Source organism: Ursus maritimus, unplaced genomic scaffold (assembly GCF_017311325.1).
Source record: "Ursus maritimus isolate PB19 unplaced genomic scaffold, ASM1731132v1 scaffold_15, whole genome shotgun sequence".
NCBI lineage: Eukaryota > Metazoa > Chordata > Mammalia > Carnivora > Ursidae > Ursus > Ursus maritimus.
Window position 1 is genome coordinate 15214565 of NW_024423897.1, and position 24712 is coordinate 15239276.

Consider the following 24712-nt stretch of genomic DNA (forward strand, 5'->3'; position numbering starts at 1 on the left):
TCCCGTGTTGGTCTTTGGTGGGGGGTAATCCTAGATAACCACTGCCAGGAATCGCCTCACCCGGCGAGGGAGCCAGGGCTTCCGAGACTTTAATGACTGTGCAGATACCTAGGGTCGCTGGACGGCTGCCTGCCTTCGCCTGCTTTGCGCATGCGTCCGCCAGTGGGCGCCGAGCTGGGCTGGTGCTTCAGGCGTATGACGTTTCTGTTATTGTTTCGCCGAAGCCGGAGGTCGGTCGGTGGTTTTACCCTGCCTTCCCAGGTGTGCTGAGACCTTCGTAGGACTCGAGACTAGGACTCCTGTGGCTTTGTCATGTTCCGGATGAGAGCTAAAAGGTGACCTTTAAGAATGAAGACTTGGGACCCTCCCTCCCCCGCACCAGGGACCTCCAACACTAGTAATTTAGGAACTTAGACTTATACCCATTTTATCCAACGCAAGGGTAAACTGAGGACCTGCCGGAAAGGGAAGGGGCAAGCCTAAGTCACTCAGAAAACCAAAGAAGCAAATCTCAATACGAGAGCTGCCATCTAGGTCACTGAAGTACTGTATGGAATTTTATCTCCACCTGCCCATCCCCACCTCCCGTCTGAATGCGAGGAAAGCCAATTACAAACCCTACAAAGGAATTGTAGACTTTAGTGGAAATTCAGAGCAGTCTTTATCTGATTCATAACGCGAGCTCTCAACGTACATCACTTTGCTTTTAGGCAGAAGAGAAAAGTCATTGCTGCTAGATTGTTCTATATGGCACCAAACAAAACTTAGATTTTGAAAAGAAAGGGAAAATGCGAACAAAATATTGTCCTCTGATACGCACCAGTCTTTGGATTACGTATTTTCCCTTCTACTTGACCGTGATGTAAATGATTTATGTTTCCCTTTTGGCTGTGATGGAAGGGAAGCAAAGAGCCAAGTTTTGTGTCTTTACAGGTTTTTAATTAAGACAAACACTATTTTATGTTCTCCTTATCTCTCTTGGTAATTTTTAATTGTTTAATAATGCGTGAAAAGCTGCTCATTTTTAAAAATGAAACATTTTCTTTTTTTTAAGATTTATTTATTATTTATTTGAGAGAGAGAGACAGCGAGAGATGGAACACAAGCAGGGGGAGTGGGAGAGGGAGAAGCAGGCTCCCCGCGGAGCAGGGAGCCCCTACTCAAGGGCCCTGGGATCATGACCTGAACCGAAGGCAGACACTTAACAACTGAACCACCCAGGTGACCCATAAAAATGAAACATTTTCAGTGAAAAAAAAAAAAGTACACCCTCTTTCCTTAAAAAAAAAAAAAAAAAAAAAAAAGCGGGGAGGGAGTGCCTGGGTGGCTCAGTTGATTAAGCATCCCACTCTTGATTCCAGGTTAGGTCATGATCTCAGGGTGGTGAGACAGAGCCCCCCAGCCTCCATGATGGGCCTGGAGCCTCCTTAAGATTCTCTCTCTCCGTCAGCACCTCCACTCTGGCTTCCACATACCACACACACACACACATGCGTGCGTGCTCTCGCTCTCTCTCTCTCTCGCTCTCAAAAAAAAAATAAAGAGGAAAACCCAAAATTAAAAGAATTTGTACAAAAATCACACATTAGCAATCCAGCCAAAGAGATGGTCAAAAAACAAGGGACTGAACTCCAGAATGAATTATAATTTTCTTTCAATCCAGTCTGTTCCTCGTTCATGTGCTAACCAGCTGCTTGGCCACTTTATATTTTTTACTGTTTCTAGAGAAGCTTGTTTTTGTTCATCATAAATGTCAACTAAGACATTTTAAATTTTTAAGCAAAAGGATGCATAAAGAAATTCTTCTTTTTAATGATAAAATAGCCATTGTATGAAGAATCTGATAAGTATGATGTTACTCAAGTGTAGATAATTTAATAATTGTAAGTCTTGAACAGTGGTATTTCTTAGAGAATAATGGTAGCAGAGTATTTTTGGACAAATAGTCCATTTAACAGACGATTTGCCCATATCTCAGTTCTTCCAAGTCCATTTCTATTTAGCTAAACAATCGTGAAATAAAAAATTATCTTAAGAATAAAGGAGCTGGAAAATGAAGAAGTCAGGAAACAAATGTTGGTGTGGATGTGGAGAAAGGGGAACCCTCTTACACTGTTAGTGGGAATGTAAGCAGATACAGTCACTGTGGAAGACAATATGGAGGTTCCTCAAGAGGTTAAAAATAGAGCTACCCACCCAGCAATTGCACTACTAGGTATTTACCCCAAAGATAAAAATGTAATGATCTGAAGGGGCACATGCAGTCTGATGTTTATAGCAGCAATGTCCACAATAGCCAAACTATGTAAAGAGCCCAGATGTCTATCATCAGATTAATGGATAAAGAAGATGTGGTATAGATATATACAATGGAATATTACTCAGCTGTCAGAAAGAATGAATACTTACAATTACATTGATGTGGATGGAACTGGAGGGTATTATGCTGAGTGAAATAAGTCAATCAGAGAAAGGCAATTATATGGTTTCACCCATATGTGGAATATAAGAAACAGCACAGAGGATCATAGGGAAAAGGAGGGAAAACTGAATGGGAAGTCGTCAGAGAGGGAGACAAACCACAAGAGACTCTTAACTATAGGAAACAAACCGAGGGTTGCTGGAGGGGAGGTGGGTAGGGGGATGGGGTAATTGGGTGATGGGCATTAAGGAGGGCACGTGATGTGATGAGCACTGGGTGTTATACGCAACTGATGAATCATTGAACTCTACATCTGAAACTAGTGATGTACTATATGTTGGCTAACTGAATTTAAAAAAAAAAGAATAAAGGAGCTGGACTCCTGGTAACTAGGAGTAAATACAAACTGGACTTTAAAAAAGTGCTCAGAACAACTCACAAGTGTCATTGGGAAGAGAATAAATTTCTGCCTCCTGTTGCTCACTAGATCTTCCCTTCTAATGTGTGGAGAATAATATACTTGTGCCTCACTCATAATTCTTTGCAGCAACTAAAGATGCCTGGGAATTCTTCCCTAGGGTTTTGATAGGTTGTTAGGTCTAAGAGAAAATGTTAGGTCTAAAAGAAATACGGAACCAATTTCAAAGAATCAGATGATAAACTGCTGCCATAGCTGTGATCATGTTTGGATTAGAAGGCTAAAGGACTTTCCTGCACCCCAGCCAGAGATCCACCACCACCTTGCTTTTATCCCCACGTTCCCCTGACCTGTTTTCTTCCTTCCCCTTTTCTCTCAGGACATTTTCTCTCTCCTCCCAGTTGAAAAACTATCTTTTCTTCCCCCTTCCCTTCCTCTTCCCCTTCCCTTCCTCTTCCCCTTCCCCTCCCTCCCTCCCTCTCTCTCCCTCTCTCTCCCTGTCTTTCTTTCTTTCTTTCTTTCTTTCTTTCTTTCTTTCTTTCTTTCTTTCTTTCTTTCTTTCTTTCTTTCTTTCTATTAGTTACTATAGCACTTTGTTTCTCCCAACACTTCCCAATACTCTCCCAATACTTCCCAATACTCTCCCAATACTTCCTTTGCCTTTTCCCTGACTGCAGTCAGTGTGCTGAAAACTGATTAGAATCTGCCCCATAGGGCACACTCTGCAGGCTCTTAATTCAGCCGGGCAAGTTTACTATCTTTATCTATTTAGCTTGCTTTCCCAAATGACAACTTAAAACCACAACTCTCTTTAAACTTCAAATCTTCCAGTTTACATGCTTGTTCTTGGCAGATGACTTTGTCTTATATATATTTTTTTGATTTTATTTATTTATTTGACAGAGATAGAGACAGCCAGCGAGAGAGGGAACACAAGCAGGGGGAGTGGGAGAGGAAGAAGCAGGCTCATAGTGGAGGAGCCTGATGTGGGGCTCGATCCCATAACACCGGGATCATGCCCTGAGCCGAAGGCAGACGCTTAACCGCTGTGCCACCCAGGCGCCCCTGTCTTATATTTTTGATAAGAAAGTAGAAGGTCTCTGAGCGCCTGGGTGGCTCAATCAGTGAAGTGTCTGACTCTTGATTTCGGTTCCGGTCATGATCTCAGGGTCATGGGGTTGAGCCCCATGTCGAACTCCGTGCTCAGCAGGGAGTCTGCTTGAGGTTCTCTCTTCCCCTTTCCCTTTGCCTCTCCCCACACAGTCAAAAAAGAAAAAAGAAAATAGAAGATCTCAAAGAGGAATTGCCTGAACTTCAGACCTCTGAATCTATGAACTAAGTTACATCTGCACCTGTCTTTGCTTATTTTGCTTCTGTTTTTATGTGGCAAGTTCCTTCTACCTGAAGCCGACCCTTATACTTGTGCTCTGGCTCCTTCCTTGTCAGCCTTCTTTAATTCTAGTATCCTTTCTGGCACCTGTATTTTTAATCTTTCTCTCTACTGGTTCATTTCCATGAATGATAAGCATTCCATGGTATCTTGCCTTCAAGATACCTTTCCTTTCACAGTTGGGCATTTCAAAACATTGTTTACATTTGTCTAAACTTGACACAATCTGTAATTGTGTATTTATTTCAGAAGATTTTTTTAGTGACAGTCTCTCACTGTTCTGTAAGCTTTGTGAGGAACCAGACCATGTCTGATTAATTCACCATTATATTCTCAGAGTCTAGCATGATCTTGGCTAAGGCAGGTAATCAAATATTTGCTGAATGGATGAATATTAATGAATAGAACATCAAGTAATGAGAGCTTGTTATATATTATGCATATAATAATGCATATCCATGAATGATTATAATTTGTATATGGCTCTGGATGCACAGGAAAGTTCTGAAATATACACCAAAATGTTAACAGTTCATGGCACCTTAGGATACACTCAGTATTTGTTAAGTGAGTGAATTGAAATTATCTCTATTTTTTTAAAAGATTTTATTTACTTATTTGACAGAGAGAGAGAGAGAAAGCCAGCGAGAGAGGGAACACAAGCAGGGGAAGTGAGAGAGGAAGAAGCAGGCTCCCAGCGGAGGAGCCTGATGTGGGGCTCGATCCCAGAACGCCGGGATCACGCCCTGAGCCAAAGGCAGACGCTTAATGACTGAGCCACCCAGGTGCCCCTTGAAATTATCTCTTGACGGCATCATAGAGCCAGTGTTTTTCATCTTGTTTATGTTTTTCGGTATTTGGATTTTTTACAGTAATTTTGCATTTTTTTTTTCTTTTTAATATAAGAAATTCATGAAGGCATTTTTTTAAAAAATTCAAATAATACAGATATATCCTTACCACATAATGTTTATGTCTATCCCTGCAAGTCTCTTCTATGCTTTAGATGTATATACATTTGTATATACAGTTTATATATACTTTTAAAAAAATATTGTAGACTTCTAGGAGGTTGTAAAAAGAGAGATCGTGTGCACCCTTCACCGAGTCTTTTTCTAATGATTATGTCTTTCATAGCCTTAGTACAGTGTCAAAACTTTGACATGGTACAATGTGTTTGCATATAATTCTATGCCACATGTTATCACATATGGATTCATATAACCACTACAGTCAAGATACAGAACTCTTCCATCACTACAAAGGTGCCCTTTGCTACCCATTTATACCCACCTCCACTCCCATTCCTCTTACCATTCCTAACCCTTAGTCATTAATGTTTTCCATCTTTATGCTTTGTCATTTCCAGAGTATTATATAAATGGAATCCTACATATATGCCTTCTGAGACTTTTTTTTTCCACTCAGCATAAGACACTTGCTATCTATTCAAACTATTGTTTGTAGCAACAGTCCATACCCTTTTATGGCTGAGTAGCATTTCCTGGTATGGATTTACCACAATTTGTCTAATTATTCGCCTGTTCAGAATTCTTTTCTTCAGTTTTTGGCTTTTACAAACAACATAGACCATTTGCATGTAATATAATTATTGATATGTTAAGGCTTCAGTCTGCCAATATTGTTTTCTCTTTGTTCCTTCTGTTTTTGGTTTTTCTGTTTTCTTTTTCATGTCTTTCTGTTGGTTATTTGAACATGATTTTACAATTCCACTTTGTAGTGTTTTCAAGCATTATCTCTTCGTATGAATTTTTCAGTGGTTGCTCTAGGTATTCCATTATATATACCTAACTTATCACAGTCTACTGGTGATGGCATTTTACTAGTTTGAGTGAAGTATAAAACCCAACTCTGGGGTGCCTGGGTGGCTCAGTTCATTAAGCGTCTGCCTTTGGCTCAGGTCATGATCCCAGGGTCCTGGGATGAGCCCTGCATCAGGCTCCCTGTTCAGCGGGGAGCCTGCTTTTCCCTCTCCCTCTGTCTCTCCTGCTGCTATGCTGTCTTGCTTGTTATTTTCTTTCTCAAATAAATATATAAAATCCTAAAAAAAAAAACCCAAAAACTTAGCTTCATTTGTTTCTTTGCTCTCCACAGTTTATAATTGTCTTAAACATTTCTTCTACATACATTGAAAACCATATCAAACAATATTATAATGTTGGCTTCAATCATCAATTATAATTTAGAAAATTAGAGAAGGAAAGTCTATCGTTTTTACCTGTATTTTCACTCCTTCCATTGTTCTTTCTTCCTAATGACCCAAGTTCCTTCTGTCATTCCCTTGTTCAGAGAACTTCTTTTAGCCATTCTATTAGGATAAGTCTGCTGGTGACAAATGCTTTGAGACTTCCTTCATTTGAGAATGTCTTGGCTTCCCCTTTATTACTGAAGGGTAATTTCACTGGATACAGAATCTGGATTGGTAGTTCTTTTGGCACTTGAAAAATGTACTACTTCCTTTCGGCCTCCATAGTTTCAGAAGAGAAATCTCATCTGAATTGTTCTTTCCTACTCTTTGTAAGCTGTTGTTTGTTTCTTGCTGCTTCAGGATTTTGTTGTTGTTGTTGTCTTTGGTCTTCAGACGTTTGACTATGATGTGTGCTGGTGGAGATGTATTTAGGTTTATTGTCTGAGGTTCACTTAGCTCCTTAATCTGTTGGTTTATGTCTTCTGCCAAATTTGGAAAGTTTTTCAGAAATTATTTCTTTAAATACTTTTTCAGGTCCACCCTCTTTCTCCTCTCCTTCTAGGACTCTACTGGAACAAATGTCAGATCTTTTAGTGTAGCCCACAGGTCCCCAGAACTGTTAATTTTTTTAAATCTATTTTCTTTATTGTTCCGATTGGATCATTTCTGTTATCTGTGTTCTGGTCACTGATTCTTCTATAATCCTCCATTCTTCTTTTGAGCCCATCCACTAATTTTTTTTAAATTTTATTTTAGGATATTATAATTTTTCAGTTCTAAAATTTCCATTTGTTAATCTTTGTATCTTCCATGTCTTTGCTGAAACTCTTCTGTTTGTTTCAAACATGTTCATAATTGTTTATTGAAACATATTTCTTTGCTGAAACTTTTCTGTTTGTTTCAAACATGTTCATAATTGTTTATTGAAACATTTTTATGCTGGCTGTTTTATTTATTTTTATTTTTATTTTTTTAAAGATTTTATTTATTTATTTGACAGAGAGAGAGACAGCTAGCGAGAGAGGGAACACAGGCAGGGGCAGTGGAAGAGGAAGAAGCAGGCTCCCAGCGGAGGAGCCTGATGTGGGGCTCGATCCCAGGACTCCAGGATCACACCCTGAGCCGAAGGCAGACGCTTAAGGACTGAGCCACCCAGGCGCCCCAGTGCTGGCTGTTTTAAAATCCTTTTCCGATAATTCCAACATCTGTCTTATCTCAGTGTTGACATCTGTTGATGTCTTTCTCATTCAAATTGAGATATTCCTGGTTGTTAGTATGACAAGTACCTTTCTTTTGTAGCCTGAACATTTTGGGTATAATATTATGATACTCTGGATCTTATTTAAATCTTCTGTTAATCTTCTGTTTAAATAGGCCTTCTCTGATACTGCAGAGTGGGGTTAGAGAGATTCCACCTTATAACTTCCTGGTTGGGGTATAAGCTCATATCCCCATTAGGCTTCTTTGTTACCCCATGTGGGCAGGAAAGGGCACCTCATCCTGTTGCGTAGGAGTGGGAGTTCCACCAGGCTTCCACTGATACCCCCCCAGTTGGGAGGTAGAAGGATGCGTCATCACTACTCCCTACATGGCCTCCACTGACATTATGGGTGGTGTGGGGGAGGACCTCATTACCACTGGTAGATGGTAAAAGTTCTGGCTTCCCACTCAGCTTTCTCTGACACCATCCTGGCAGAGGGGTTGGGGTAACTCATTATATTCTGGCATGGGTGAAAGTCTAGGTTTCCCATTGGGCTATTCCTGACAGAGGTGGGGGTGGGACCACCACTTTTTCTGTGATACTTGGTTAGAGTATGGCACTATGTTGGGGGTCTCCACGAACACTTTCATGTTCAGTGATTCACTAAGAGTACTCACTGAACTCAATGTACAGTTGTATTCACTGACAATATTTTCAGCAAAAGGTTACAAAGCAAAGTCAACAAAGAGAAAAGTTCTGTAGAGTGATGTCTAGTGAAAACCAGGCCCAAGATTCTAAGAGTTCTCTCCCAACAGAACTGCCCGGGATGTACTTAATTTTTTCATCAGTGAATTGTGACAACAGGTATTAAGTATTGTATTCCAGGGAAGTTTATTAGAGACTCAGTGCCCAAGGTTTTTTGCGCTGGTCATATAGGTACCCACTGCCTAGCACCAATTCCAGACCCCCAGAAGGAAAGCAGGTGTACAGCGTAAACCATTATCACTTGCATGAACAGTCTAGGCACATCCATATCATTTAGGGAAAGTTTAATATTAATGTAGGGAACTGTTTTATCAGTGAAGCTTCTAGGTGGTAGCCAAAGGTCAATCTTCAAGCAAGACTTTCTATGGCTCAGGCCTCCCACGTTAACTTTTTTCTGCATGAGTGGTTATAAACTGAATTTTTTTTTTTTCCTTGCTAGGCTGTGCCTTTCCTGGTCCTTTGTCTAGAGAGAGCAGGCTTTTGGGGGCAGTTTTTGTCCGAGTCTGCTGGCATTTCTAGGTTGCCTGCATCTCCAGCACCCAGTCTGAGGAATATGAAGCAAAAGGAAAACCCAGGGAGCTCACTGCCATGTCTTTTGAGGTAACTAGCCAATCTGCCTTTTTCTGTAACTTCCAGAGTCTTTATGTATTTGTTTCGTAATACCATCCAGGGTTTTTAAGTTGTACTTAGCAGAAGGAATGGGGAGATGTGCAATGACTCTGTCTTGTCCCAACCTGGAAGTCTTTGTATTACTAGGAAAAAAAGAGAGTTAAAAATTTTTCATGGTTTTCATTGAAAACAAAACATGTATATGACATTGATTTAATTTTTGTATTGAATTAAGAACACTTAACTTGATAGCTCTTCTCTTAAAAACATTTTTAAGTGTACCATATAGTATTGTTAACTAAAGGCACAAAGTTGTACAGTAGATCCCTAGAACTTAATTTTAAGCCTGAAATTGTAGGCTTAATTTAATATAGAGTCCAAAAATTACCAGCTGTAGGGGAAAAAAATCATGATTTGGTTCTACTTATTCTTTTTTTTTTTTTTTTTTTTTTAAGATTTTGTTTATTTATTTAACACAGATAGAGAGAGCCAGCGAGAGAGGGAACACAAGCAGGAGGAGTGGGAGAGGAAGAAGCAGGCTCATAGCGGAGGAGCCTGATGTGGGGCTCGATCCCACAATGCTGGGATCACGCCCTGAGCCGAAGGCAGACGCTTAACCATTGTGCCACCCAGGCGCCCCTGGTTCTACTTATTCTAACAGTTAAGTTTATTTCTCCCAATTATGAAAATAATATGTATTCATTATAGAAAGTTGACTTTATTTCTCTTTATTTAGTAAATGGAAATGAGACTTTTAAAGTCAATAAAGGTTACAGGGTGGCAGAAGATCCAGATTTGGGGGTGCCTGGGTGGCTCAGTCGTTGAGCATCTGCCTTCAGCTCAGGGCGTGATCCCAGAGTCCTGGGATCGAGCCCCATATCAGGCTCCTCTGCTGGGAGCCTGCTTCTTCCTCTCCCACTCCCCCTGCTTGTGTTCCCTCTCTCGCTGTCTCTCCCTCTCCGTCAAATAAATAAATAAAATCTTAAAAAAAAAAAAAAAAAAGAAGATCCAGATTCATTTAACTTTGCCATCATCTTATAGGGAAAACATCAAGAGGAGAAATTTCCCTGTAGTTGAAGTATAGAACTTAAACAGGCCTCTATAGCTGGCCCTGCAGGCAGTCTCCCATACCCAATGTTAATGGCAAAGCTTCTTGTTTATATCCAAAGTTCGTGCATAGGAGATAATATCTTTTCAGTCGTGGGTGAAATAATTACAAACATCCCTATCCACCAATTCTAGACTAATGAGCTATTTCTGAAATGAAAATTTTAGTATAATATATTGCTAACTAATCAACATTCAATTTGAAAACTTAAACAAGAACATCAAATTGTTATTATGTTGCAGCATTTCACATTATGAGGGCAGTTCCATTTATTTGTCTTTTATATCCATGGTGACTCCTAAGTGGATAAATTAATATCTCCCCTTCTTCAAGAAATATTAATGAAATGTCTAGACTGTTACAATCTAAACATTTACAGCATGACAAAGCAAGCTTTCATCACCAATAAGCTATCTGTAATGAATAGGCTACCATTACTTTATTCATTATACTTCTAATTGTCAGGAAACATTTCTTTAACAATGTGTTTATGTCCAAAGAGCATTAGACAGGGTTCTAAAAGCAGCCTTGCCTAAAATTATCCTCCTGTCCTTGAGGTAATCAGTTTCCCCTGACCTCATTCCCTGTTTATAAAAATGAGCTTATTGAATAACCAAAAAAATTTTTTTTAATTCTGTATTTCAGAATCTCTAGGGTTTAATTTAATAGTTCCCAAACAACAGGGTATAGACCCGTACTAGATTGTGACATAGTTTACATCAGTCTTCTGCTTACAAAATGAGAAATAAAAAGATCATGTAGTGCATTGGTCATAAAACCAAAAAACCATATTCTTTCTTTTTATTGAGAACTATTATTACCTCTCTTGTCTGCATATATCTTTCCTGGAATTTCCAGAGCTTCATTATTCACAGTGAAATAAATTTCACAGAGAATCTACATTTACTATTTAGAATTTCACTGATAATGTAAAAGTGGTACATTTTTTGATGCTGTATAAATATTACTTCAAGTGATATGTTTTGAAATATTTTTTTCTGATTTTAAATAATAGAAACTTAATCAGCTAGCTTGAGCCAAAAAGATGGGGCTGGGGAGGGAAGGGAGGTGTCAGGAGGGCACAGTACCTGGCATAGGGAATTAGTTGAATGTTGTTGAACCAGGAGCCAAGGCAAGTTTAAGGTCCATAACAATAAATCTACAGAACTTATTTGTCTCTAGAGTACCGCTACTAATATGACTCTGATTCCCAGTCTCTCTGTCACTCAGCTCCAAATCCCCAAATTCTGAGATAAGATCTTAGTGTCCTAATTTATGTCACGTTATCTCTGGACTGATCAACTCTGCAAAGTATATCAGGCTCTGCCTGAGCCTGCCCCTGTCTACCAGAGAGGGTTCTTAGGGAAGAGGCCTCTCTGTAGGCCAAAGAGCCACTCCCCAGGTGTCCTCTACACTGACAGTTAATGGTGTCAGTTCTCTTCCTGACCACTCTCAGTATTACTTTTTTTCTCTTCTCTCTTTTTTTTTTTTTTTTTTTTAGATTGTATTTATTCATTTGACAGAGAGACAGCCAGCCACCGAGAGAGGGAACACAGGCAGGGGAGTGGGAGAGGAAGAAGCAGGCTCCCAGCGGAGTAGCATGACGTGGGGCTCGATCCCAGGACTCTGGGATCACTCCGGGAGCCGAAGGCAGACGCTTAACGACTGTACCACCCAGGCGCCCCTACTCTTTTTCTCTTCTTAACATTCTAGCTAATTCAGTATTCATTTATCCACTCTCTCATTTAATGATAGTCACATTTTATCAATAAGCAAATCATTCATTTTCGTTCTCTCCACCCATATCGCAGCTCTTTGGATTTACATTAGTTTTAAATTTTGCCACCTGCAAATGTATTTTATGCTATCACTGTTACTAGCATTTATAAGAAGTATTAAACCATTCCAAATTAGTTCATGGTTCTCAAATATTGAAATGTTTCATATTTTAAATTAATGTGAGTCTCTCCATTAACTTTTTCTTGGAATTGCACCCTCTGAATTTGATTACATTTTAATAACTGCAATTTTTGTAAATGTTTTTTATTATATTATGTTAGTCACCATACAGTACATCCCTGGTTTCTGATGTAAATTTCGATGATTCATTAGTTGCGTATAACACCCAGTGCACCATGCAATACGTGCCCTCCTTACTACCCATCACCGGTCTATCCCATTCCCCCACCCCCCTCCTCTCTGAAGCCCTCAGTTTGTTTCTCAGAGTCCATGGTCTCTCATGCTTCATTCCCCCTTCTGATTACCCCCCCTTTCTTTATCCCTTTTTTCCCCTACCGATCTTCCTAGTTCTTATGTTCCATAGATGAGAGAAATCATATGATAATTGTCTTTCTCTTCTTGACTTATTTCACTTAGCATTATCTCCTCCAGTGCCGTCCGTGTTGCACCAAATGTTGAGAACTCGTTCTTTCTGATAGCTGAGTAATATTCCATTGTATATATGGACCACAACTTCTTAATCCAGTCATCTTTTGAAGGGCATCTCAGCTCCTTCCACAATTTAGCTATTGTGGACAATGCTGCTATGAACATTGGGGTGCATATGGCCCTTCTCTTCACTACGTCTGTATCTTTGGGGTAAATACCCAGTAGTGCAATGGCTGGATCATAGGGTAGCTCAATTTTTAACTTTTTAAGGGACCTCCACACTGTTTTCCAGAGTGGCTGTACCAACTTGCATTCCCACCAACAATGTAGGAGGGATCCCCTTTCTCCACATCCTCTCCAACAATTGTTGTTTCTTGCCTTGTCTATTTTTGCCATTCTAACTGGCGTAAGGTGGTATCTCAGTGTGGTTTTGATTTGAATTTCCTTGATGGCTAATGATTTTGAACATTTTTTCATGTGTCTGTTAGCCATTTGTATGTCTTCATTGGAAAAGTGTCTGTTCATATCGTCTGCCCATTTTATGATTTGTTTATTTGTTTATTGAGTTTGAGAAGTTCTTTGTAGATCTTGGATACCAGTCCTTTATCTGTAGTGTCATTTGCAAATATATTCTCCCATTCCGTGGGCTGCCTCTTAGTTTTTCTGACTGTTTCCTTGGCTGTGCAGAAGCTTTTTATCTTGATGAAGTCCCACAAGTTCATTTTATCTTTTGTTTCTCTTGCCTTTGGAGATGTGTCATGAAAAAGGTTGCTTTGGCCGATGTCGTAGAGGTCGCTGCCTATGTTCTCCTCTAGGATTTTGATGGATTCCTGTCTCACATCGAGGCCTTTCATCCATTTGGAGTTTATCTTTGTGTATGGTGTAAGAGAGTGGTCAAGTTTCATTCTTTTGCATGTAGCTCGAGGCCTTTCATCCATTTGGAGTTTATCTTTGTGTATGGTGTAAGAGAGTGGTCAAGTTTCATTCTTTTGCATGTAGCTGTCCAATTTTCCCAGCACTATTTATTGAAGAGATTGTCTTTTTTCCACTGGATGTTTTTTCCTGCTTTATCAAAGATTAGTTGCCATTTTGACATGAGTCACGATTACTATTCTCTTTTACGTATAGTGAATCTGACCTGTTGTTTTTTTCTCTTCATTACTTTACCATAATAATATTTCTAATAATGATAGATCTAATGATGATATTCCTGCAAGCACCGTAGATGTGTTATTTAATTTAATTCTCACAACAACATTATGGATGTCTGATTAAAACTTTTTTGTTCTGAAACAGAAAAAGGGCAAACTATGTTCTGCATTTGGCTCGTGGTTTGAGAAAATCATTGGCAGCAGTCTGTTTAAAACTAGAATCTGTTGTGAAGGGGGAATGAACCATGAGAGACTATGGACTCTGGGAAACAAACTGAGGGCTTTAGAGGGGAGGGGGTGGGGGATTGGGATAGGCCAGTAATGGATATTAAGGGGGGCACGTATTGCATGGTGCACTGGGTGTTATATGCAAGTAATGAATCATGGAACTTTACATCAAAAACTTGGGATGTACTGTATGGTGACTAACATAACATAATAAAAAATTATTAAACAAAACAAAACTAGAATCTGTTGCTTGGTGCTCTACCTCTGACCTCAGTTTAACTCAGTTTCTCCTGGGGAATGCAACCTTAGGACTCCAGTTAACATCCACAGACATCTCATTGGCATTGCTTTTTACATGTATTGACTTTTTTTTTTTTTTTTACAATCAACAGTTAGCACATCTGATGTCTGATACCATCCCCTCCAGATTTCTTCTGTAACAATTGATATGAACATGATACTTTTATGATCATGTTATTGGGAAGTTTAAGTTAAACAATTGAAATACTATCTTCAGACTATCTACAGAGAAAATGACATTCACTTTTAAATAAATTTATAAACACTATCTTAAAAATTACAGTTCTTTTGAGCTTCCATTTGAGCAATTGTGTAATCACATAATGACAGCACAAAGACTAAAGAGAAAATTGAAAAATACTTTAGGAGACAAAATTATTGTGTTTTTCTGAATCAGTAGAAGAGACTTGTTTAATAGGAACATCAACAATACTATACTTTATGTAGAAATTGAATAAAATTCAAGCAATTTACTAATGAAACTCCCATTTATGTAATATATATTTGTGAAACACTGTCCTGAGAATTGTGAGTCTATCATGTTTCCATTTGAGCACTTGTATATCACTTTACTAATAGTAATGAAAGTAAAAGAGAAAATTCTCAAAATTATTTTGTGAGGCAAAATTCTTGCTGTGTTCCTGGATTATTTTAGTGGGCTTGTTAGCAACAACAACAAAAATACTGTAATAACCGTACCTACAAACAGAATAAAATGGAAGCAATTTCCTTTTAAGATTCATGTTTAAATAATCTACAGTGATAAAGCAATACCTTAAGAATGATAATTCTCTCCATCTTCCACTTGAGGGATGGAATGATCACTTAATAACAGTGCAACTAAAAGAAAATATCAAAATTACTTTAGGAGAAAGCAAAAATGGATTTTTCCTGTGATTTTGATCTTGGGAAATAGGCTCATTAGAAGGCTAGGTCAAGTATGAATGTGCCTCTTCTGTTTTCATGTTATCTGGACAAAAACCCAAAATCCAGCATTTGTTTACAGATGTTTCTTGTTGCCAGTGGAGAATGTGCTAGGCTATGAATATCCCTCTGTGGAAAAGATTCTTGGGGAGGCCCAAACTGGCTTTCCAGAAAAAAGAACATGACAGGAGGTCTCTTGTCAGGAACTGTTTCCTGGGACCCACCTGTGATATCTGACCTCTGATAGGCAGATGACTTAGAAGAACAGAACCTGGGTTGGTTGCCTTCCATTCAGGTGAGAAGATTGAATCTGGCATAATTAAATGGCCAAGATCATATGTGGTATCATTCTATTGGCCTGTATTTCTGAAAATGTATGTGTCTTAGCATTGTCCAAGGAAGGTCTCGAGAATCTGTCAGCATGAGGAGCACCAGGACAAGCTCTGTCTTGCTGTTGTGGAGGAAATGCTCTGTCAGGATGGAGTTGGCCTGACTGATGTGCTCCACATAGGCACAAGATTCTGGATCTTTGAGTCATCCCAATGTAAGGGGCCTCCTTCCTCATACCAGGGAATTCCAGCACCTTTTTGAACTTCTGCCAAATGCCTCTTTTGGAACCTCAGGGACAGAAAGATACTTTTTGCAAAGTTGAGATTTAGATTCTTCCTAAATCATTATTTCTCTGAAGTATAGATTTTATTTTCTTATCAAAGCTTTTTTTCAGCCAACAGATATCTCACCAAATTATCATGAGCCTTTTTTCCTCATGATAATTGATAATCAAAGACCCAAAGGTTCTTTCTGATTTTCTGAAAGGATTGGGCTTGTATTCTGTAGGTGTTCACCTCTTCACATGCATAAAGGATCTTTTCATCTGCTTTGGACAGATTCTTTTCTTCCTTTCCAAAGTAAATCACTTTAGGTGGAGTGCTCCATACTCATTTTACTTTATTGATGCAGTTTAGAAATGAGTAAGTTTCTGCTGAAGCTCTGGAATCTCACTTTAAAACTGGATTTTCCTTTTTTTAAAGATTTTATTTATTTGTTAGAGAGAGAGAGAGAGAGAGGCAGGCAGAGGGAGAAGCAGGCTCCCCACTGAGCAGGCAGTCTGACACGGGTCTCTATCGCAGGACCCTGGGATCATGACCAGAGCTGAAGGCAGGTGCTTAGCGAATTGAGCCACCCAGGCATCCCCACAACTGGATTTTTCTGACTGCAGTGAAGCTTGTGAGTTTTTGTGACTATTTAATATGATCTCTAAGTACATTTATTATTTTTACTTCTTCAGATAATTTAATGTATATTTGGTTGCTTTTTTTTCTTTAACAGTCTTTAAAAGCACATCTACTTTAGCCACATAAATCCAGTTTCTTCAAAACTCCATTTGGCTAACATAAGTAAATCCTCATGACCTTGGATTAGGCAATGTTTTCTTAAATATGATACCAAAAGCACAAGCAACAAAAGAAAATATTGATAATTTGCGGGGCGCCTGGGTGGCACAGCGGTTAGGCGTCTGCCTTCGGCTCAGGGTGTGATCCCAGCGTTATGGGATCGAGCCCCACATCAGGCTCCTCCGCTATGAGCCTGCTTCTTCCTCTCCCACTCCCCCTGCTTGTGTTCCCTCTCTCTCTGGCTGTCTCTATCTCTGTCGAATAAATAAATAAAATCTTAAAAAAAAAAAAAAGAAAAAAAAAGAAAATATTGATAATTTTCATTTCACCAAAAGTAAAAACCTTAATCAAGGACACTAGATTTTTACTAGAAAGTAAAAAGACAATCCACAAAATAGGAGAAAATATTTGCAAATCCTTTATCTCATAACAGTCTAGTATCCAGAATATACAAGGAACTCTTACAACTCAACAACATAAAGACAAATAACTCAATTACAGATGTGCAAAGGAGCTAAATATTTCTCCAAAGAAGATATATAGATGGCCAATAAACTTACAAAACTTACAAAAAGATGCTCAACATTATTAGTTGTTAGGGAAATGCAAATCAAAACCACAATGAGACTTCACGCTCATTATGATGGCTATTAAAAAAAAAAGGATAAATGTTGGCAAGGATGTGGAGGAAATGGACCCTTGTAAACTATTGGTTAGAATGAAAAATGGTGCAGCTAGGGAAACAATTTGGCACTTCCTGAAAATGCTAAACATAGAGTTACCGTATGATCCAGCAATTACACTCTTAGACGTATACCCAAGAGAATTAAAAACATATTTTGAAACAAAAATTTGTATGTGAATGTTCATAGCATTATTCATTATAGCCAAAAAGTGGAAACAACCTAAACAACCTACCGGTGGGGATCTGTGAGAAGCATTGTTCTAATTGACTTTTATTCTTCAGCTATCAGCTCAAATGCCCATTCCTCATGTAGGCTTTTGTGAACTCACAGACTAGATGAGGCCCTGGATTATGAAATCTAGAGAAACACAATCCTTTCCTTCAGAAACCTATCATAATTCATAGTCACATGCCCCATCTCCACCCAGAGATAGCTGTCATCCTGAATTTGGTGTTAAGCATGCCCTTCTTTGCTTTAGAGCACACTTTATACACACACACACACACACACACACACCTCTAAACTATTATTTGGTTTTGTCTATTCAACTACATCAATTAAATCATATATGGCATTCTGTGATTACTTTTACTCTTCTGGGGTTCAGCCATTTTATGTGTGTGCTTGTATTAATTCTCACAGCTGTGTAAGAAATCCACGACATAGATAGATCACAGTTTTATTATTCATTTTATTGTCGATAGAAATTTGAATCTTGCCATAGTTTTTGCCTATTGGGAACTATTATGGGCTATTATACATTGGAGTTTCTTATAGGTGTCTTCTGCTTTAAATGTGAACAGATATTTTGATTTTTTACTTAGGAATTGAATTGCTTGGCCTATGATCTGTGCTCGTTTGACTCTACTGGGTGATGCCAAATTGCTTTCCATAGTTGTACTGAACTATATCTCCATGAAGAGAATATGAGTTTACCCTGTTCTACATTCTTGTCAAAACCATGGTAGTGTCTGATTTGTGCCAGTCTAGTGAGTTGAATGGTTTCTCATTACGGTTTTAATTTGCACTTCCTTGATTACCGATGGGATTAAGCTTTTTTTTCCCCCCATTTCTGGGCATTTGGATTTCTGCTTCTGTGAAGAATCTTTTTGCCTGTTTTCTTTTTTGTTGTTTGTCTTTTTCTTACTGGTTAATAGGAGTTGTAGATTATGCATACTAATACGTTGTGCATTATATGTGTTGTGAACTATCTTCTTCCAATTATGCTTTTCCTTTTCATTCTCTTTATCATGTCTTGTTGAACAGAAGTTCTTAATTCTGAGTATGTTTAATGTTTTACCTTTTCCATTATGGGTTGCTCTCTTTGTATCTTGTATAAGAAATTTTTCCTTAGCACGGGTCATAAAGTTGTTCTCTATTTTCTTTTAAAGCTTTCAAGTTTGCCTTTTATATTTGATCCATGGAAATTAAATTTTGGCTGTGGTATTAGGTAGGAATCCATTTTCACATGGGCTTGTTTGTCTCTTGTATAAAACAAGTCTGAAGGTAGGCAATGCTACTCCAAGGTATATGCCCTGGAAAGAGACTACTAGATGGATGCACCAGGTGACAGGAACAAGTTCATTATAACATTATTCATAAGAGGGGAAAAAAAGGCCTGGAAACAACAGAAGGAATTTAACTAGTTATAGAGCATTGGCAGAGCTGAATATGAGAAGGTGGGGCATCTCAGAAATCAGCAACTACAGGGAGCTGCAGCCATCCCTAGGGAAGAAGACAAAAGGAAGAAAGAGNAGAATCTAGGAACCAGGGTATATAGAAGGATCTGGAAGTTAGAGGAAGAGCCTCCAGCATCACTGGAGCCTGACTATGCAGCCAGAGTTACCCAAAAAAGCTGGAGCCATGGTAGGGTTTGAAGCAAGAGCTGGACCATGGAGAAGACACAGTCACTGCAAGAGATGCTGCCCAAAGCAGACGGAGAAGGAGAAATACTCTGCTTTCTCCCCCTCGTCCTGCCCTCTAGTCAACCATCTGTGCCTCTGTTGGCCAAACCTAACCAGAAGCCAGTGGGCAAGGTAGCCTGAGATATGTGGGCTACCAAGGTCAGCACCCTGTGATACAGAGGTAAACAGAAAAGGGTAGGGAATGGTTCTGAGGCCAATGACAGGCACAAGACACCCCTTACATGTGGCCCTAATGTATCTTCCTTCTTATTTATTTATTTATTTATTAATGATTTTTTATTATATTATGTTAGTCACCATACAGTACATCCCTGGTTTCTGATGTAAAGTTCGATGATTCATGAGTTGCGTATAACACCCAGTGCACCATGCAATACGTGCCCTCCTTACTACCCATCACCGGCCTATCCCATTCCCCCCCCCCAATGTATCTTCCTTCTTATTTCCACCACTCCCTTTTACTGTTGTCTCAGTCATGTCAGGTTATTTCTAGGCTATGCTGTGCACATTCCCATTCTTTAGCCCTTTGTTCAAACCATCCCCTCAGCTTGTTTCCCTTGAAGTCTTACTCATCCTTCAAATATTAGTTTATGTCCTCATCGTTGAAACCTTTCTTTCCAGTCATATTTGTAAGTTTCTCACCCTCTAAACATCCTTTAAGTATTGGGGTTCCTAGGATTCTGTCTTTGGTCCTCTTTTTATCTCATGTTACTGGGTGACCTTAGTGGGTGATTTCATCCATCCCCGTGACTTTCAACTTCCACTGAAGTAGTGATGATTCACAAATTGTGTCTTTCCTAAACGCCAGACCCACATATATAGCTAGTGATTAGACATCTCCACTCGCCTTTTTTATAATGCCTCAGACTCAGTATGTCTAAAGCTTAACTACCAAATTCCCTCTCCTGGTATACTTCTACTATATACTTCTACTCAGTTGCCCATGGCCAATATTTAGAAATCACCCAATGCTACTCCTTTCCTCTGATTCCTTCCCCAATTATAATCAACATACCAAGTCCCATCAGTGCTACCCCACTTACATTTCTCAAAGTTGTGCTCTAAAAGTTTGGCAACATATATTATAAGTCTTAAAGATATATTATGGGTTGAATTGTGTCTTCCCCAAATTCATATGTTGGAGTCCTAACATTTAACGCTTAAGAATGTCATTTTATTTAGAGATAGGGTTATTGTAAGTGAGGTCATACTGGAGTAGGGTGACCCCCTAATACAATATGGCTGGTGTCCTCATAAAATGGGAAATTTTGGATACGGGCAGGCAAATAGGGAGAATGTCATGGGAAGATAAAGACAGAGTTCGGGGTAATGCAGCAGAAGCCAAGGGTGGCCAAAGATTGCCAGCAAACCACCAGAAGTCAGGAGAGAGTCATGGAACAGATTCTCACGCACAGCCTGCAGAAGAAGGCAACCTTCTGACGGCTTGATCTTCAATTTCTGGCCTCCAGGACTGTGAGACAATAACATTCTATTGTTTAAGCCTCTTGGCTTGTGACATTCTGTTCCAGCAGCCTAGAAAACGATTATAAATATGTGTACTCTTTGACCAGAATTATCACACCTAGTAATTAATTCTTTGAAAATAATTGCACGAATGAACAAAGGACAGCAATAGTGTTCACAATTGTATAATGGGAAATAACCTGAGTGTCTTAACAGTGGGACACCAAGTCCATCAATTATGGTATATTCAAACAGTGGGATGTCATATAGCTTTTAACAGTAATGTACATATAATGCTTGAGAGAAAAAGATATTCACAATATAATTACATTAAAGGGGGCTGCAAGAGCTATGACAAAGCTATTTTTTTTTTTCAGCTTAAATGTATGTGTGTTATAAATGCATAGGAGAAAATCTGAAAGTATAGTAGACATATTTAAAATAGAATTTTAGGTAATTCACATTTTCATCTTTTAGTTTATCCACCTTCTCTTAAGTGATGTGGTTTAAAAATTAACCAGTGTTTCTAGTTTTCTTTNCCTAGTAGTCTCTTATAAAGAGGATACTCTCTTTGCTTGGTTAGATTCACAATCCCTCCTATCTTGGGAAGGAGGAAGGAAGAAAGAGGAGGAGGGAGAAGAGGAGGGGAAGAAAGAAAGGGAAGTTAAATTAATTAAAGAACTAGAATACAAAGATTAGGGAATTTAGAAAGTAAAGTATCAGTGTAAACCATAGGGGGGAAAAGTTTTGGGGAGGTAGAGCTGTGAATGAGAGAATCCAAAGCAATACGGGTTGTGGGAGAAGTGTGGAAAAAAGAAAAAGAACATAGGAAAAATGTACCTGGGGGTTAGAAATGAGATCCTCTGGGGGTGCCTGGCTGGCTCAGTTGGTATAGCACATGACTCTTGATTTTGGGGTCATGAGCTCAAGACGGTGGGCCTAGACCTTACTTAAAAATAAAAACTCTGGAAGAATAATAACAATAAAACACACACACAAAAGAAATGGGATCCTCTGTAAAGATTTTTGAGCAATGCAAATTAAAGCTCAGAAATTCATTTTGTTTTTTAATCATTCTTAGACTGTACTTTTTTTTTTTTTAAAGATTTTATTTATTTATTTGACAGAGAGACAGCCAGTGAGAGAGGGAACACAAGCAGGGGGAGTGGGAGAGGAAGAAGCAGGCTCCCAGGGGAGCAGGGAGCCTGATACGGGGCTCCATCCCAGGAACCTGGGATCATGCCCTGAGCCGAAGGCAGACGCTTAACGACTGAGCCACCCAGGTGCCCCAAGACTGTACTTTTTTGAATGCAATGTCCATATAGAGAAAAGACCCAGTGAGTCTAGGATTTATAGTTTATTGTTTTCTGTAATAAACATATAGACTCCAGTTCACAAACTGAAGTATGCAAGAAATATGACTTTATTTTTCTATCTTTGAACTTAATTTTTATTCTTTTGTAATTATTCTACCGGTGGCAGATGCTGCAAGTTTCCTGAGGTAACATTTAAGTGGAGGTAGGGGGTAAGCACAGGCTTAGTTAATGTGAGTCATATGGAGGCCCATGTGGGCCTCAGTTCTTAGGACAGTGGCATCTTCTGAGATGTGCATCATCCCATCTGGTCTTTGGTCGTCTGTCTACCCACATTCCTGTCTTTTCTGGTCTGGTGAGTTTCTTTGCTAGGGCCATGCTGTTTTTGAGGCAAGAAGGACACTCACTGTGTCTACTTTACTCCCTACCACACTGGGCTGTGGGTAAACTCTGGGGTCTTGTCACCTTCAGAGCTTAATATGGGATTGGGGTAGAGGCCCATAAATCCACTTAAAATACCAGATGAGAATCTGTCACTCTCGATTCTTTCTAGGATTTCTGCCATTGCATCTTCAACTCCCTAGCTACCTCCCAACACATACTGTGAGTTCTTCCGGTTTCTTTTCCAAGGATACTTAACGAATATTTATCTCTTTTGCATTATCTCCAATTTTCTCTGCCCCGTCTTGGCCCTGGGAAGTCTTGCCCCAATTTTGCGGTAAGCTTCTGAGTATCCCTTCACTGTCTCTTTCTTAGACTTTCATTCTGTCTTCTGTCCATGCAATATTCAGCTTCCTACCATTCCATCATTGGCCCACCATCTGTTTTTCCAGGTTCCTCTTCCACTCCCCGAGATTTAACTACCACTTCCGTGCTGACTCCTGAATGTACAGTTCCAGCCCAGAATCAATTTCCAGTTGCTATATATCTCTTTTTGATCTCCCACAAGCCAATAAAAACTCAACTTATCCCAAACTCTATGTATCTTCTAGAAACCTGTTCTTTCTCTCTTTCTCCTGCACATTTTTCTCTCTCTCTCCCCCTCTCTCACTTGGTAGATATGATTTTTTTAAAGATTTTTATTACTTATTTGAGAGATAGAGCACGAGAGAAAGAGAGAGTAATAAGCAGGGGGAGCAGCAGAGGGAGAGAGAGAAGCAGGCTCCCCGCTGAGCAGGGAGCCCCATGTGGGGCTTGCTCCCAGGACCCTGAGATCATGTCCTGAACCAAAAGCAGTTGCTTAACCGACTGAGCCATCCAGGCACCCCGGTAGATATGATTATAAACTGATGAGGTTACTAAGGAAAAGTGCTTAGTGCTCCGAGAATGTTCAATGGAACCATTTGTTTGAGATAGGGAATGGGGATGCAAAGAAAGGATTTCTCACTTAGATACAACTGCAGCGGCATTTCTATACCTGCACAGCTCAGGAACCTGACCACGTAACTTCTTTGTTCCACGTCTTGAGGAAGAACATGCAGTGGTCTACCCATGGGAGTGGCCGCTTGACAGAGGGAGTATTTTATCATTGTTTAGAATTGTTGGCAATGTAGTCATTCTTATTGTTTTCAAATACTCCACAGACAATGCACCCCGTTTTTGTCTACACCCAGGGTGGACCATTATAGTTGCCTTCTCCTTGGTGTGCCGCTGAGAGTTTGGAAGTCTCCAGCCACCTTTCCTTATTCTTTTCTGCCTTTCAGGTAAGGATCTAAAGATTGCTCTGCTATTTCTTACTTCTGTGGTTTTTGTCATGCTCTCTCCTCTGCCTGAAATTCCCGCATTCCATACACATACTTCATCTGGTTTTTCCTTACTCTTTAAGATTCAGTTTAGTGTCACCTCCTCCAGGAAGTTGCCTCTGCTCACTCGACTCTGAGTCTTGGGCCCCTTCTTGGGCTTCCTAACTACTGAGCCACTGCATTGTCCACATTGTACTCTAATCTGTTCATGACTCTGTCTTCCTCAGTTATTATGCACAAAACCAAGGTAGTCTTATCCATTTTTATATCTCCAGGATCTAGGGAAATACTTGTCATTTAGTATACCTTTAACAGAGGTTTATTGAAAGAATGAAAAGATGAAATCATTTTTTATATTTCACTTTTTTATATTGATTAAGGGTTAACATTAGTGTTTCTGAACCATTAGATGTACAAACTAATGATAAAGGGTGTTTAGTATTATTCTTATGACATAAGTTATAAATTCTACAGAACACTTATTTTCATGGAAAAAAATATGTGGAGCAATCTCGTAGTATCTTCTTCCACTTCCTTTCCTGATACCTTTTAGAAACCCTTATATGAACTTTCCACATATCTTTTTAAGGCCCGGGTGAGTCACCACACAGGCTGCCATGATTCTGCAGCATTCGCAAACTGGAAGACATTTTTGAGTTTTTAAGAACGTTCTTCTTCATATCTCTACAGAGCTTTTGTTTAAACAAGACAGTACGCTCAATGACTGAGAGCTTGGGATTTCATTATTATTCCATTCATTTAACTATACCAGTAAATGGTGAGAGAATTCAGAATTCTGAGCTACAATAAGGCAGAATTTTAAAGAGACACTTGAAATCCTTGACAGCTGAAGCAGGGACATTTAAAATACACATGACAGGGAACCAAACTCTGCAATGTTCTCTTGGCAGTCTTCTCCAAAGAGATGTGCTTGGAAATGAGTCCTTTCTCCAGGGGAGAAAATGCAATCTGTCCCTCTTTTCCTATTGCTGCCATCAACAAACCACCAAGTCTTACAGATTTTTTTCCCTCCCAGTGTCTCTATAACTATGCCATGTATTTTAACTGCAGCCGC

At 39.3% G+C, this 24712-nt stretch overlaps 1 protein-coding gene across 1 annotated transcript in view; it reads left to right on the forward strand.

Moving 5' to 3' along the window:
• The first annotated feature begins 39 nt into the window (after positions 1-39).
• Positions 40-24712, forward strand: part of RNF145 (ring finger protein 145) — a 96721-nt gene continuing 72048 nt past the window's right edge. The window contains exon 1 of the mRNA XM_008692438.2: positions 40-335. Within this exon, the coding sequence (XP_008690660.2) occupies positions 313-335 (23 nt within the window). The 5' untranslated portion in view covers positions 40-312. The remainder of the gene's footprint in view (positions 336-24712) is intronic.